This window comes from Agelaius tricolor, unplaced genomic scaffold, assembly GCF_023055355.1.
Source record: "Agelaius tricolor isolate 1412-34295 unplaced genomic scaffold, bAgeTri1.0.p SCAF_2, whole genome shotgun sequence".
Lineage (NCBI taxonomy): Eukaryota > Metazoa > Chordata > Aves > Passeriformes > Icteridae > Agelaius > Agelaius tricolor.
In genome coordinates, this window is record NW_027269262.1 from 29,804,945 (window position 1) to 29,819,986 (window position 15,042).

Here is a 15,042-nt window from a genome sequence, read left to right on the forward strand (position 1 = left end):
TTTTCTTAGACTAAAAAGGCATTTATTGCAACAGTTTTATAAATATCATTGTCTGTCACTGTCAAATAGCTAACAAGGCTCACTTGAACACCAACATTTAGTATAAAACAGATGTTACAAAGCAATACTTTAGGGCATGCACGGATTGTAAAGTAGTCCCATAGGTCACTGTAATTTCATTATCTATTCACTCAGTGTTATTTTTGCTGAAAAGACTAGAGCACAAAGAAGTTTGGCAAATTCTTCTGGACTACAAAATCTCCATTCTGCACTCCTATCCAACCAAATGCTCATTGACTTCACATGGCTGCTGGGTGTTGGCATACAGAATGAAGCCTGGCATGGAGAATGCAGAACACCACTTAACACTATAGTTACAATTTTCTTATTTGTATGTTTTATCTGTATATTAGTCTTGACAAAGAACTTAATAAATTCAAAAGGTAGAGATGGCATTTCAGGTTCAACCATTACACTTCATGTAATAAGAAACAAGTGGCAAGAGTTAACACAGTTATGACAGCCAGCTTATTTGCAAAGAGGTTAAAGCAAACCAGACCTCAGGATATATAAGTCAGAAATACCAAGATATATCAGGCATCAGTTATAACCTAAACAGAACTCAACATGCTAATAAAATATATCTGCCTAAATAAAGGCTGGGAACATCACACACAAATGTCAGGGTCCCGCTATTTCATTTATCTAATGAGTTAATAGGTCTGAAATTTAATCTTTGAATCTCTTTGTCAAGACTTGAATGATAATTCCAGCTTTAAAATTCTATTGTGGTAGTTTTTTATATTTCATTATTTATCATTTGTTTCATATCACCAAAGGTAAAAAACTGAAAAAGAACCCATTGTTTTCTAGGTGAGAAGTCAAGTATTTCAGAAGCAGACACCATATTCTGGAGTTAAATACCAAGATTTTTTTTCCTCCTAAGTTTAACTGTGGCATCTGTGCTTCCTTTCTTATTACCCTAATACTCTATATGACAACATTCTTTTGACTTATTGAACTTATTCTACTTATTCTTGTTTCAGGTTGTATGCAAAAAAAAGTGAAAATAACACTGTAATACATCTAAGACCGAGGCTAATTTTTGCATTGAAGAAAGAAGGTGTGTGTATAAGAACTGCAAACATAACCACCACTCACGTAATATCTCAGGTTTATACATTTTCTTCCTCAATCATTCTGTCTCCCCAAAATCAGCTAGGAGTCAGGGAACATGTAAGGTTCTGTGTTTTGTCTTGTCTCCAGAGGAGAAATTAGCCTTTTTTTTTTTAGACTATCTTGTATAATCTTGTGTAATTCTCAGACTTTACATGCACACACAAATACCTTCAGCTAAATCACATTGCCTAAATATTAATTCTGTTAAGAATACTTTTCATTATCTAAATCTTACAGATGACTGTTGTGAAAAATCAGCAAGAATATTTTTATTCCTTGGCACAAAATCTAAGTGATTTTTTCATTTATTTAGTCATCTACCAATACCACCATAGGAAATTAAACTGAATGACGTCAAAACTAAGAGAGAGATATGAAGCTAAATCACGAGTTACCATAAAATGTTTGCTTCCCTGAGTAAGCATTGGAGCCATAACAGATTTGCAGCTGCTCAGCACTTCTGAAAAATCCAATTACTTCTTCAAAAATGCAAATATGAATTTAAGAATCATTTAGAAGCAGCTAAGAAAAGTACTGGTAATTTTGTAATGCTCTATAAAGTCTATAAAGAGTAAAACACCTTTACAGAAAATGTCTTAAGAATGCCACATGAAAGTTCATCTTGTAAGGACATTCCTAATTAGCCTTTAATTGCAGATCAGATCGAGCCTATGTGGAGCAGCAGCTGTTCTAAGATACAGGATGTGAAGTCCTGCACTGATTCCAACCCTACACTAGTTTGGAAGAACATTCCTACTTAGCTAAGAAACACAGAAAGAGGGCAAAAGCAACAGTTGTGAATGGCTATGGAACCATGTCAGGGGAAGTTCAGATGGGAGCTTAGGAAAAGATTCTTGTCTAAGAGGGTGCCCAGTCACTGGAACAGGCTCTACAGGGAAGTTCAGGGAGCATCTGGATGATGCTCTGAGTCATATGGGTTAGTTTTAGGCAGTCCTGTGAGGAGTGTTTGTTGGGCTCTAAGATCCATATGGATCCCTTCCAACCTGAGATAGTCTATGAGTTCTAATCAAAATACTCAGTAATCCAAGGGAAAAAAAATATCTCCCCTTCTTTACATCAGATTCATTGCTATTGCCAAGTTGTAACACAGATTTTCAAAGCAAGTAATATCTTTTAAGTCTGCATTTTCACACCTATCAACTCCATAAGCTGCACACATCCTCTCTGACATTTCAAAATTGCACTGCTTTTGCCTCACTATCTGAGCCCAAATTAGGTAAGTTAAGTAACCATGTTTAAGCATATATAATTCTATCAAGCCTACTGTGAAAGTAGAAAAAAAAAGTTACTGAAGGAATTACTTCATATTTATAAAAAATGTTTAGAAAAGGAAGGCTTACCTAGATCTTACTATGTATTTGCAAAAATCAGATACCTTGACATACAAACTGCATATAAATAACTAGATAAGAAAAAAAAATGTAAAAAGCTGGAATATGGTTAAAAAATTATTTTCTTTTTTATTAATTTTTGTACACAAGGACTTGACATTTTCTTTAAAATCTTCCTTTTAGATCCGTTTCTATCCTGGGCAGGTTGAGGGAGAGCTGCCCAAAGAGACTGCTACAGAAATACTGATAATAAAATTTTAATTAGAGGCGCTAATGTACAAAGCTGTTAAGATTTAGAGTTCCCCCATCTTTTGATACTCAGACTGCAGCCAGCAGGGAGTACCTGCTCACTGGCCATTCTACAAACTGAGCAGGTACTCACTCCCTGCTGCAGCTGACTGCTGCTGTTGCCTCTGGGGTCTCATTGGGTTTTTGTACCTCTGAAGGCCAGATCAAGCCTCCAGCTCTAAACTTGGAGCCTGACAGCAGAGGACATCTTGTGGCATGGTCTGACCTGATCATCAGCCCTTAAACAGCTGGGACCTGTCTGACAGCCAAAATCTCTTTCAAGTCAGACTCTATTCCTTCCTAACCTTACATCAAATACTACTTGGATAAAGACTGCCAGACGGGCACTGCCACATGTAACTTTATACAAAAACAGAAATTATGCCAAAACCGTTAGCCCTTCCTTGTTATTTGTCCTTACTACCCGTCTCTCCATTCTTCTGTTCCAAACTGTCTGGAGTCACCAATGCCTCACTGTGCAGCATTCAAGCAAAATGCTTTACCAGTTTCATTACGTGGGGTTGAAAAGGATCATATCAATTCTTGTAAGCCATGCACATCCACAGCTCCATGGAACACTGAAACACTGTAATATTTAAAAGTATTTCTGATTCTATTATAAATCTAATGCTCTATGCAAAGTCATCTTTTGTATAAAACACTAACATAATAGCTACTTCTGAAAATAACTGGTATTAGACCTTATGTAATCCTCTGAAATACATATTTTGTTCTTGCTATGTCTATTACCAAATACTTTAATTTGGGGAAATTATTTGGAGGTGTTAAAACAAGAAGAGGGTGGGGGGAAGAGGGGGAATTATTGTGCCAAACTAATGAAACCATGGAGTAACAAAATGCCATTTAAATGCTATTAAAGTTACATAATTTGCACATAAACTTTAATTCTGCCTCTGGAGTACTGGAGGGTGCAAACTTCCAACAGACCAAGAAAAGACGTGAAAGGCCAGACAGAGGGTCTACCCTCTAAAACAGGAATAATTTTCTTTTTTGTAAATCTCTCATGTGTTGGAGGGATGAGAAAGTAAGGAGAAGACAAAAAAAAAAAAAGGGTCTCTGTCTTCCCTTGAACTTATAGCAGTTATGTTAGTTATAGCAGTAACTAAGAAATAACTTCTTAGCTACTTTGGACATAGAGGCAGCTGCAGGGCTCGTTTTTCAGGATATGGTGCCCCAAGTGAGCTTCAAGATCACTTGTGGTGCCATGCTGCTGTACACCACACTCCAGTCATTCTCTAATCCCTGTGCTGAAGATTAGGAAAGTCAGTACCAAACACAGCTTTAACATCATTTAAACCAGACTAGGGGTTTCTTCAGATTAGGGAGGCTGCAAGAGTTTATTTTCTTACTATCCAAGTAGTGCAAAACCCACCAAGACAAAGAAGGCCACAGAGGGAGTTCAAACTTTTCTCATCAATACATTCTCTTTCAAAAACAGAATACTTCCCTTGTAATAACAGAAGACACAATCACCCATTATCCAATTACATTACCAAATCAGTTAGGTGCTTTTTTTTTTTGAGGGGGAAATCAATTAGCATTTCACCTATACCTGAAAAAAACCCAGTTATATTTGATACCAGCAATGAAAAAAAAATATGCAAAAAGAAAATCTTTCTAATTAGTAGCCACAGTCAAATTTCCAAACAATACCATACTCTAAATATGCCCTCTCTAAACTCAATGCCTCTGTATGAAGTCACTCTGCAGCAAGAAATGCTTTAAATTAAAGCACTTTAGAAATGTGTTCTTTAATAGTTGTTTGGTAGCAATCACACTAAAGAAACAAAAAAATTATTTGGAGAGGGAAATATCTACCTCCTTTTCCAAAGCACACCTTTTCTTCTAGTTTGTGTTTGTCAATTAGAACCAGTCAATTAGAAAAAATAATAAAACAAAACATTTTTGAAATACCATAATCAATTAAAAATTACTTTGAAGTATGTTACTTTATCATAATTTTGTATAACAGGAATAAATCCTGCTTTTCAATATTAAAAAGAAAAAGAAGAAGACAACATGTGAAAACCAAAATAGTCTCCATGACAAGTTACTATGCCCACTCAAATGTTAAGACTTACCAAAGATCATAAAAGCTTACATACCACATTTCCCTTATAACCTTTCTCTCCTCAGATTTCATCCTGACTACAAACTTCTAGATACTCACGTCTCCATTGTTTGTCAACTTGAATTCCACAGTCTTGATTTTCCCACTGTGAGGAGGAACTCTTAGATAAACTCAGTGCTCAACTCAACCATCCATTTAAATGCCAGATAATAGATTGTTTTGCTGCTTCCTGTGGCCTTTTATTTCCTCCCTTTTGATTAGAAACACTTTATTAGGCTAATTAAGTACTGTGAAGCCTAGATGAAAGATTTTTTAGAAGTGCAGATTTCTGCTAGTACTTCAGCAAGAGAAAAATATGATGACAAAAACACAGCATACTGACAAGTAATTTGAAAAAGGAATAAAAAATAATGTAAAATACTTTGCTCTTGCTTCAAATCCTGAACTTTAAACACATCTGACTCCATATATGTACAAAGCAGATTGATAGCTGTCACACAATTTTACCTTAGTATTATTATTGTCATCTATAACATACCTGTGTGCTCAGGTCCAACCAGGCTATCCTAAATCCAGAGCTCTATTAAAGAAGAAGAGAGAAGCCAAACTGGGTTTCTATCCAACTTCAGTACCTTTAAATTAATAAATTAGCCCTTTAGTGGGTAATCAAGTAAACAGCTGAAACAGTAAAAACCAAGCAACCCTCAGGCTCTGAGAAAGAACTGCAATATCTCAGCTGCCTGAGAGAAAGAATTTACCCTAATGATTTCTTCACTTCACCTGTTTGCTGAATGTAAAGCTCATTATCCAGGCTTTTGCTTATCTGCTCCAGCCAATCTTAAGGCTAAATTACACAGCTGTTGTGGGCCAAAGCAGACCTTATTAGGTGGTCTCTACTTGATCAGATGATGAGTAAGTTAACCAACCTGAGAGAAGTAATTTATACTAAATAAAGCTACTCTATGCACTTTAGAAGTTCACTTCTGAATTTCTCTTCCCTGAACTCTAGTCCAGTAATTTTAAGTGAACAAATCCTTAAGGACATCAATGAAAATATAAAATATTAGTCAATCTTTTGAAATAGGGAGAAAGTGTTTGTTATGAATGTAAGTTCATCTTCAATCTAATTCATATACCTTAAATATAAGTTTGAAGAATTCTGAGCCTAAGAAAACTTAGGTCTACAGACATCAAACTGTGAATAATGATGCAAACCCAACCAAGCTAATTAATCATTTTATACTCCATGCAGCAATGAAAATAGAAAGGAGTTGCATTACATATACTTTACCGGATTCTATGTTACAGAGTCCTCAAGTGTATCACATTAGATAAAACTTTGGCACTAGTTAGACTTTAATTCTACTTAAGTAGAATTTTAGTGTAAGTTGGAAAGTGAATGAGTAACCTTACCAAGCACATTTGACTGCTATATGTAAACGTGTCTTACAGTTCCTTTTAGGTAAAGAACAGAAATTCTTCAAGTTTTTATTATAGTCTGTGGCTCATAAACACATTTTGACACTTTTCATTTCTGTAATTTTTAGCATTCCTCTTGTACTATTTATTGGTGATAAAAACAGCTAATGTATTTCCTTTTTAGTTCATCTTTTTCCACAATACCTATATTTTAGCAGTGGTTTGATGAACGAAAGATACTGCTGTTCTTATTAATCCCTGTCTTTCCTTACAAGTAATCTCATTTATATTTCTTTGTAAGATTACACCAGCTGCCTACAGTCACCCTTAACATGAACAGGATTTAGTGGCATACAACACAGAAAAAGAGATTACTTCATACTACTGCACAATTACTTAAAAATATATTTACATGCCAGCAAAATTGCTTTTTTTTTAATAAAAAGAGAAACATTGATTTAATCTGTTAGGAGGACATCCTATGGCTTGTTGGGAACTTTTATATTCTTCATGTTTTACACCTGGTTTTCCTATGTATGGAGAATTTATATTGCTGTATTCTCCCTTCCCCTTGTTTAAATTACTTTATATCTCACTTTTAAAAGAAGTAGGCATTTCTTTCAAAGAGGCTATTGAAACACAATAAAGACATTCATCAGCTATTTCTGTTGAAAAAAAAAATCATGCTAATGCTTGAATATGCAAGTTTAGTTTTGGAAAGTACTACAGCAAGTACACTTTGATAAATATAAAAAAAAAAAAAAAAATTGAGAGAACTATGCACTACTGAAGGGCAGTTTTTATACTGCTGTGTTGGTTTCCAGGTCTTAAGATTAGGAACTGCACTTGGAGTTGTGCTCTCTGCTCTAGAAGTACCAAACAGCATTGCAGTGTTTTCCCAAATTTGCTTTTTTGTAGCAATTTGGAAGGCAATTTTGTTATTTGATAAGATGTCCATCACTAAATTCACCTGAACACACATACAGGCACCCCTCCCAAACACACACATACACACATTGATCTTACAAAAGTCTCATTTTCCTTAAGCAAGTAATCACAACACTGAAAATACTCTCCAATGTGTTCACTGATTTTCTTAAATGATTTGTCACCACTCTGCCACTCAAGGGAGATGGTTATTTCACTCTTCTGAGAAGCTAACTATGTTCAAAAGCAGCTAGATGAGGATGGTGATGTGATATAAATTCCAAAAGAAAAATGCATTGTCCATCCATATAGCCGTCCATCCTGAGAAACTTCCACTGCCAAATTCTTGCTATTTCCCGTTGGTCATGGGGTTCCCATCAATAAATAGAAGGTCAGTGCAACAATGAGGAGCAAGCAGAATGGAGAGGAGAAGGTCTGATAGGCAGCCGAAGGCATGAAAATATCTTCGTACTTGTAAATGCTGACAACACGCTCTGACACGGGTGGAGAGTCGATATCATGACGAGTTATAGAACCTTTAGCAGGTAAGGGCAGAAAGAAATAACATCAGATGCAATTTTTTCTATAACTCTGCTGAGGAAACAGGCAGGGAGGTAATTTTCAAACCTATGGAAGCCTGCAATATTACCCTGTCAGGGAGTACAAATGAAATTCAAGTAAACAACAAACATCCTTCAAATGAATTAAGAACTTCTAGTTATGAAATTCTTCTAAATTCAGCTTTAAGAAATGGGGATAGTAGATATATAGCCAGGAAAACAAGACATGTCCTGTCTTTCTTTTTTAAGACTCATGCAGCCAGAATTTTAGTTCTTAAAAAAAAAAAAAAAAAAGGTGGGGAGAGGGTGTGTCTAGTAAGAATCATGTAATTGAAAGACATTCATCAATTTTGGCACTTCAACTCAGTTGGTGAGATCAACTTACCCTGGATTGCTGGGCCCCAAGCAAACAGGTAATACCAACTCAAGTGCAAATCCACGATGGTTTCTTCTCGGGGAACGTAGACAGGACGCTTGAATCGACACGTTACACGGTTGTTTTCAAAAACCCCCTCCTCATCTCTAGCAGGATTCCTCTGGATTTCTTTAGCCCACTGACCAACATTATAGAAGTGCTGTATTCGGACTCTTCCATTATCATCATGAACACAAGCCATGACATCATCGCCTCCCTACAAGGTTAAAAAAAATCGAAGATTGAAAACAAAAGGGTCATTAAAAACTTCCTCATTTATGTATATAATTTTAATTATTCAAAGCTAATCAAGACCTGGGATGCTCTTTTCTTCTTTCCAAGTTATATATACACAAATATTTGTATCCCTAATCAGGTGTCTTCAGTAAGATTGAAAAGCACGTTAAGTGGGTAGCAATAACTACATACTGTTACTACCTGTGAATTCTCTTTTGGATCTTTCTAGGAGTTATTTTACTTAACATATATTTGTAGAATATGATATCACTCTGACATCACATAATTAATTGATCCATGGAAGGCTGCTTTCTTTTGTTATTTGTGAAGTTCTGGCATACTGCTTCATAAAGTGTTGCAGTCTTGAATCCCTGATGTGTACAAAATCCACTGCATCAAATCATGGACATAAAACCAATAAACTTTAGTGAGATAGAGGAAACAAACCTACTGCATATGAGAAAATAATAGCATTGATTACAGTAAGTGTTTTCTTATCTCTTCTCATGTTCACTTAGGGAACATCATTTCTCATATCTCTTTTTTCTTATAAGAAATGTTGTAATAACAGAATACAGTATACCACAAGATACAAAGAAAAAAAGTAATCAATATGTGCTTCTTCACTTAGCATAAGCAGCCACCAAAGAACCAAGAGACAGAAGGGAGAAGGAGCCACTTATTTGTAGAGGTGATTCATGGAAATACTAAAGCAGTTTCTGGAGTAGTTACTCAAGGTGACTGACAGAGTGGTAGAGCACAGGGTTAGCAGGAACTTCAGGAGTACTACCTCATAGAAGCCTTAGCACCAAGAGCCATCAGAGCATTATCCAAGCTGGATGAGTGCCACAGCTATCAGTGCTGTATTAAACACAGGCCCTACTCCTCCCATATCTTTCTGTCATACTGATGAAAGACATGATGCTTGCTACTGTGATCACCCCTTAATTCTTTGTTACAGGGAAAAGAGAGGGAAAGGGTGCATTTCAGCACTATGGGAATATTGCAATGTGCATTTGTAAAAGATGTGCAAGAAGTGGGTGGAAAGAGGGGACAACTAGGTAAAACATATGCTTGAACAGTTTCTGCACCTTGGTGCTGCTGCAGACCTTTCCAGCCTCTGTCTTGAGACTATCACTGCTCTCCATAACTTATTTCCCAAGTTTAACTTTTATATATATCTAAGCACAAATCCCTCATCCTTAAGTACAAAGAGGCAAAAATAAAGGTTTTTTTACACTGAAGGAAGAAAACTAAAGAGGAAATAAAAAGGCATTTTGAATCTCAGTTAACAGAATGACATTTCGAAATCTTGCTGAGGCACAAAAGCCTGAAAGTGGAAAAGCATAATGTTACTTGAGACAAAGAAATAGGTCATAAGACTTTAAAAAAATCTATTGAGGACACGAAATAGTTTTTTTTTTCTTAATTTCTGAAACTATCCAGGCCACACCATTTTGATCAGGGCCTCCAAAGCACAGCCCATTTCTCAGAGCTAAGCTGTTTTGACCCAGAGCCATTTTATCATCAAAGCCTGTGCATCCCAGGACACCAAAACATCCTGGAAGTTATGAAAAAGATGAAGTCAGCAGGAAGAGAGCGGCTAGCTGGTTTAGCCCAGCTGACTTATGGGCATTATATGATATGTGGAGCAAATTTGGAAGCAAAACCTTTTACTTTACAATTCTTTTATTCTTTTTACCAGAAGCTCAGACTTAACCTGCTGCTTGCTGTGCCTCCTTTCCAAGTGGCTGATGAGAGGAGGGCAGTGGGACCCTGGGGTCCACTGCAGGTACCTCAGAGGTACAAACTGGAAACACAATCTGATAGTTTGGGGATAAATACTTAGAGGTGCTGAGCTGCTTTGAAAACCCTGTTGAGTACCTGCATTGGCAAGCTTCTAAACTCTTCTCAAAATTTGGCTATAAAGCTGTTCTTTGCATCAAAACCACAAACTGTTTCTTGTGACATGAACCGTCCTTTATGACACAAAAACCTTCTATTGTCTTGTGTTTATTTACAGTGTCATATTAAAACATATGTAGTAATGACTGAGAAGCACTTGTCCTCACATTTTCTTTCTATTTCCTATTTTCGGTCAAATGATGCCTTAAGTTATAGCTTTCATATTTTTCAGATTCTGTACTGCATCAGTATATAACTTTGCATTTCATATAAAGTGTTAGCAAATTTTTAAAGTCCACACATTACATGCTTCTGTTTTGCTCATTGAAATTCAATGAAACGTGGAACTTTTAAATTAAAAAGTACAGGAATCAGCATAAAACAGAACCCAATAACAATCCAGAGGAGAGAGAAGAAATTTTAACAAGACTGCCTTCTTGAGTATAAGTGTTTAAATGAGCAGGAGTCATTTTCTCACACATTTGTGGCTTCTCTGGAACAACACATGGGTATGAAAAAAACCAAAAAATTTCCCAAGTTAAACAAAAGTGAAATAAAAATTTATACTGCTGAAAGTCAGCTGATTTTCTCAAGAATAAAATTATTTGCTATTCAGTTTATGATGTGTCTTTTGCCCAAATTACACTGACATAAAGCGCAACAGGATATTTCCATGTGAATTGGCTAATCCCTGAGGGCTTTTCTAATGAAAAGGCAAAAAGCTAGTGACATTCAAACATTCAGAGCTGAACTGAAATACTGTTGTAGTTCTCAGAGAAAAAGGGAAAGGAGATGTTAGGAAGGATGAAGCAGTTTTCTGTGAGGCAGTGCTCCCAGGGGGGCTACTGAATGGTGCTTTGTTTTCAGCAAGTCGGTTTTACCTTACGTGCTCTGTTTCTCACCAATCAAATATATAAATGTACATAAACCATTTATATCACAGCATGTGAAAGTGTATGTATATTGCCAACATGAAAAGCTGTACATATCTTACCATTTTCTTGTCTGAGGAAAATCCCACTGCCACCCAGCCATCTGTGTCAGCACTCAACTCAAATTCAACATCAGCTCCAATTCTGCGGTAACTTAGAAAGTAGTCACAAGTCTCTGCATTGCATCCAGGCTTACCATACCTAAATGGAATTGGAAATATACATACCGTTTTCCTTGTAATTTCCTGCTATGGAACTTAATTAAGGTTTTGAAAGAAAAAACTAAAAGAATGTATTTTGGTGTAATGGCAGTAAAGCATATATTCTGCTGGACATAAAGTAGCATTAATTTTTTGCCAGTATTACTCTTTTAGTGTATAGCATTCAAACACTACAGCAAACAATAACACAAAATTTTACTCTGTTGACCTTCCTTGCTCTGTTTTTTTTAGTGCTTCATGAAAATACAAGAAAGACCTGTAGGTCCATAACTATGACATGTATTCTTATATAAACTAATGTCCTCAAATAATATATGTCCTCACATAAGACCATACCATAGCACTATGGTCTTAAATAACAAAAATTTATTAAAATTACTATGAAACACCAATCAGAGTCTCCAATATCATCAGTCAGCATCTGTAAACATAAAGGTATCTAGACTCTTATCTCAGACTGACCTGAAGCATCCCTTGGTTTTTCCACAGTCATCCACTCTGATTTTTGCGAATGGGTCCACAGGAGGAGCAGTAGGGAAAGGGTAACCTGTATAATCAGAATAAACCATTACTAAATAAAACACAAGGACTAAAAATCAATAATACTAAAGAGAAGATCTTCCAGTAGCATTTACTTTGCTGATAACTGAAGTATTCAGATGAGTGACTACTTTGTCATGTACAAAACCCACTGCTCAGACGGTCCTGGATCCAAGTAACAAAGTAACATAAATAACTGAAAACAAAACTTTTCTAAGGTTTCCTACATTCATCAAGAAGAGAGAAGAATGCTGGAGAGAAAAAGTTAAATGTAAGGCAACAGGATCGTGGACTATTGCAGTGCACTCTCTCCTTGTGCACTCATAGTCCCCTCAGGAAATCCGTAAGGGAACTGAGTCCTTAGCCATAAATGACAGCATTAGGTATAAATGCAGGCAGGGCACCAGATGCAGAGCTGTAGAAATTGATACTGAAAAGACTTTGTAATACATCCTCCTTAATGAAGTAAAATAAAACAGACATTGCAGTAAAAGGTAAGAGAGTATCAGGGCAGGGAATTGCCTGAAGTTATGGCCTTCAATCACTTGTGATGGCAGAGCCAGAAGAGCCAGACAGTGAGAGTTATGATTCCAAGTGATCCCTTCTTCTGGATTATAGTACCAAAGAAAAAGTGAGAAAGTTTACTAACAGACCTATTCAGCCTTGGCTTGTGGGAGCTGGTGTCTGTTGCATAAGCACAGATATTTTAATAGGATGTTCTTTTTCTTATCCATTTAAAAACCAAAGTGCTAGCTGTGGAACTAGAAAGTCCTCTGAAAACGCTTCATTGCTAGCTGTGGAACTAGAAAGTGCTCTGAAAACGCTTCATTGAGTAGGAAAAGTGCTTCATTGAGTGGGAAATGAGCATTGCAGTTAGTTACAGCACCAGCACACAAATTTTGACCTACACAACTTAGGGCATTCAGGAGCCCTGATTTACTTCCCTAGATTTCTGACAATGGTAATGGAGAAAGTATGCTGCAAGCTGCAAATCACAGTTACACTAACTGTATCAAGGGCAGGTAAATTACCCTGCATTAATAAGTTTGCAGAATTTCACACCAGCGTGTAGCGGTGCATTACTGAAACACAGGTCACAGGACATGCAATTTTCTCACTCCTTACTTATTTTCAAATCCATTGAACAAATGGTTTTCCATGCAGCCTAGCTGCAAAAGTGGTGATTTAACATTCCACCATTTGTAAATTCAAAAAAAACGCCACACCAAAAACGCACGACCACGCTGCTTCTTGACACTCTAGGGCATCACACGTCCTTTCGAAGCCCTCACACCCCAGGACTCCTTTTTACGCTACCAGCCCGGAAAGCTTTGCAAGAGGGGAAGGCGAAGGGGCCGCCGGCTGGCCCCGCTCTGAGGGGAGGCGACGGCCCCCGGCCTGAGCTCCCGCCCGGGGGGATGCCCGTGCCCGGGGATGGCGTGACCGGGTATGCCGTGACCGGGATGCCCGTGCCCGGGGATGCCATGTCCGGGATGCCCGCGGAGCGAGGCGGCGGCTCTGCGGAGCGCGGGGCAGGGCACCCTGCGGCCCCGGCCCCGAGCGGCAGCGCCGGCTGAGGCGGCCGGGCCGGCGGAAGATGGCGGCGGGCGCTGGCCTTCGTGCTGAACAGCGCTGCCACCGCCTCCCGCCCGCCGCCCCCGCGCCCGCCCGCCCCGGCCCGGCGCTCCCTCCCGGCCCGGGCCCCTCGCCCGCCGCGCCCCGCCCGGCCCCGCCGCCCGGCCTGGCCGCCGCCGCACCCTCCTCGGAGAGGTAGCGCAGGTCGTAGAACTCGCTGGCGAAGGTGCCGTACGAGGAGTCGTGGTGCCGCGCCGCCTCCTCGCCGTGCTCCCCGCCGCCCGCCTCCCGCCGCCCGCCGCTCTCCTCCGCCGGGCTGGCGGCGGAGCCGGCCAGGAGCAGCAGCAGCAGCAGCAGCAGCCGCCGCCGAGCGCCGCGGCTCCGCTCCGCCATGGCGGCGGCGGCGGGGCGGGGAGGCGGCGGCGGCGCCCGAGCGCGGCTCCGCGGGGGAGCGGGGGCGGCGGCCGGGGGGATCCAGCCCCGGGCACGGGCGGTGCCGGAGGGACCGCGGCGGTGGGCGAAGAGACGGCCCGGGAGGGCGCTGGGGGGAAAAGGTGTCGGGGCGGCGTGTGCGCGGGGATGCGCGAGGGAGCGGCGTGCGCGGGAGAGCGGGATGCGCTGGGAGCGGGATGCGCCGGGAGAGGGATGCGCGGGCGGTCACTGGCACAGCCCGGGCAGCACGGAGCCCTCCCGCAGAGACCGCCGCTGACAGGTTGCGTGGTGACCTTCCCTGGATCACTGATTTCCCGCATCCCACAGCGCGCCCCACCCAGCAGAAACCCCGCCGGCCGCGGACACGTCTCCCACAGGCCGGGCACAGCCGTCGAGGGGCAGTACCCAGCCATCCCTGGCTGCCCCTGTGGCCTCGATTCACTAAAGCCTCTTGGCATGTGCTTCAAGAGGACGTGATAAATCCTGCTCAGTAATTGCCGGGCAAACTTAGCTGTTTTCACTTTTTTTTTTTTTTAAATCTATTTATTTTATTATTATTGTTATTATTTCTAATGACTTCTGGGATGGGACTGGAGGCACAGCGCAACTTAATATTCTTTTCAGGTAAAACCCCATGGCATCGAGCGTTCGCTATCCGATTGCATGTTCTTGCTTTGTATTTTTTACAATGTAACTGCAGAAATACCAACATACTCCAAACCTGGCAGGACTGAAGGAATTCCCAGGTTGCCCCCAAAATTGTCTTGGGCTCTGGTATCTGAAGCTGGACTGGCAACTCGGTATCCACGAGTTGATGGAGGAACCATGTCCTTTCATCCCTTGCCTTACTTGGGTTTGGATTGCTGTCTTTTGGTTATAGCTATAATTTTATTTTTATGTTATTATGCATGGTCACACTTCCTCCTCTGAGAGTCTGGAATAAAATTTGGGAAAACATCATGGGGGAG

General features: G+C 39.8%; 1 protein-coding gene across 1 annotated transcript; it reads right to left on the minus strand.

Annotated features, from left to right (window-relative positions):
• Positions 1–14,282, minus strand: FRRS1L (ferric chelate reductase 1 like). Its single transcript, XM_071455097.1, has 5 exons — positions 13,825–14,282; positions 11,990–12,074; positions 11,369–11,507; positions 8,203–8,449; positions 1–7,793 (listed from the first exon to the last, which is right to left on the minus strand). Exons 1-5 carry the CDS (start codon positions 14,033–14,035, stop codon positions 7,621–7,623), a joined length of 855 nt encoding a protein of 284 aa, XP_071311198.1. The 5' UTR covers positions 14,036–14,282; the 3' UTR covers positions 1–7,620.
• Between the last annotated feature and the right edge of the window lie 760 nt (positions 14,283–15,042).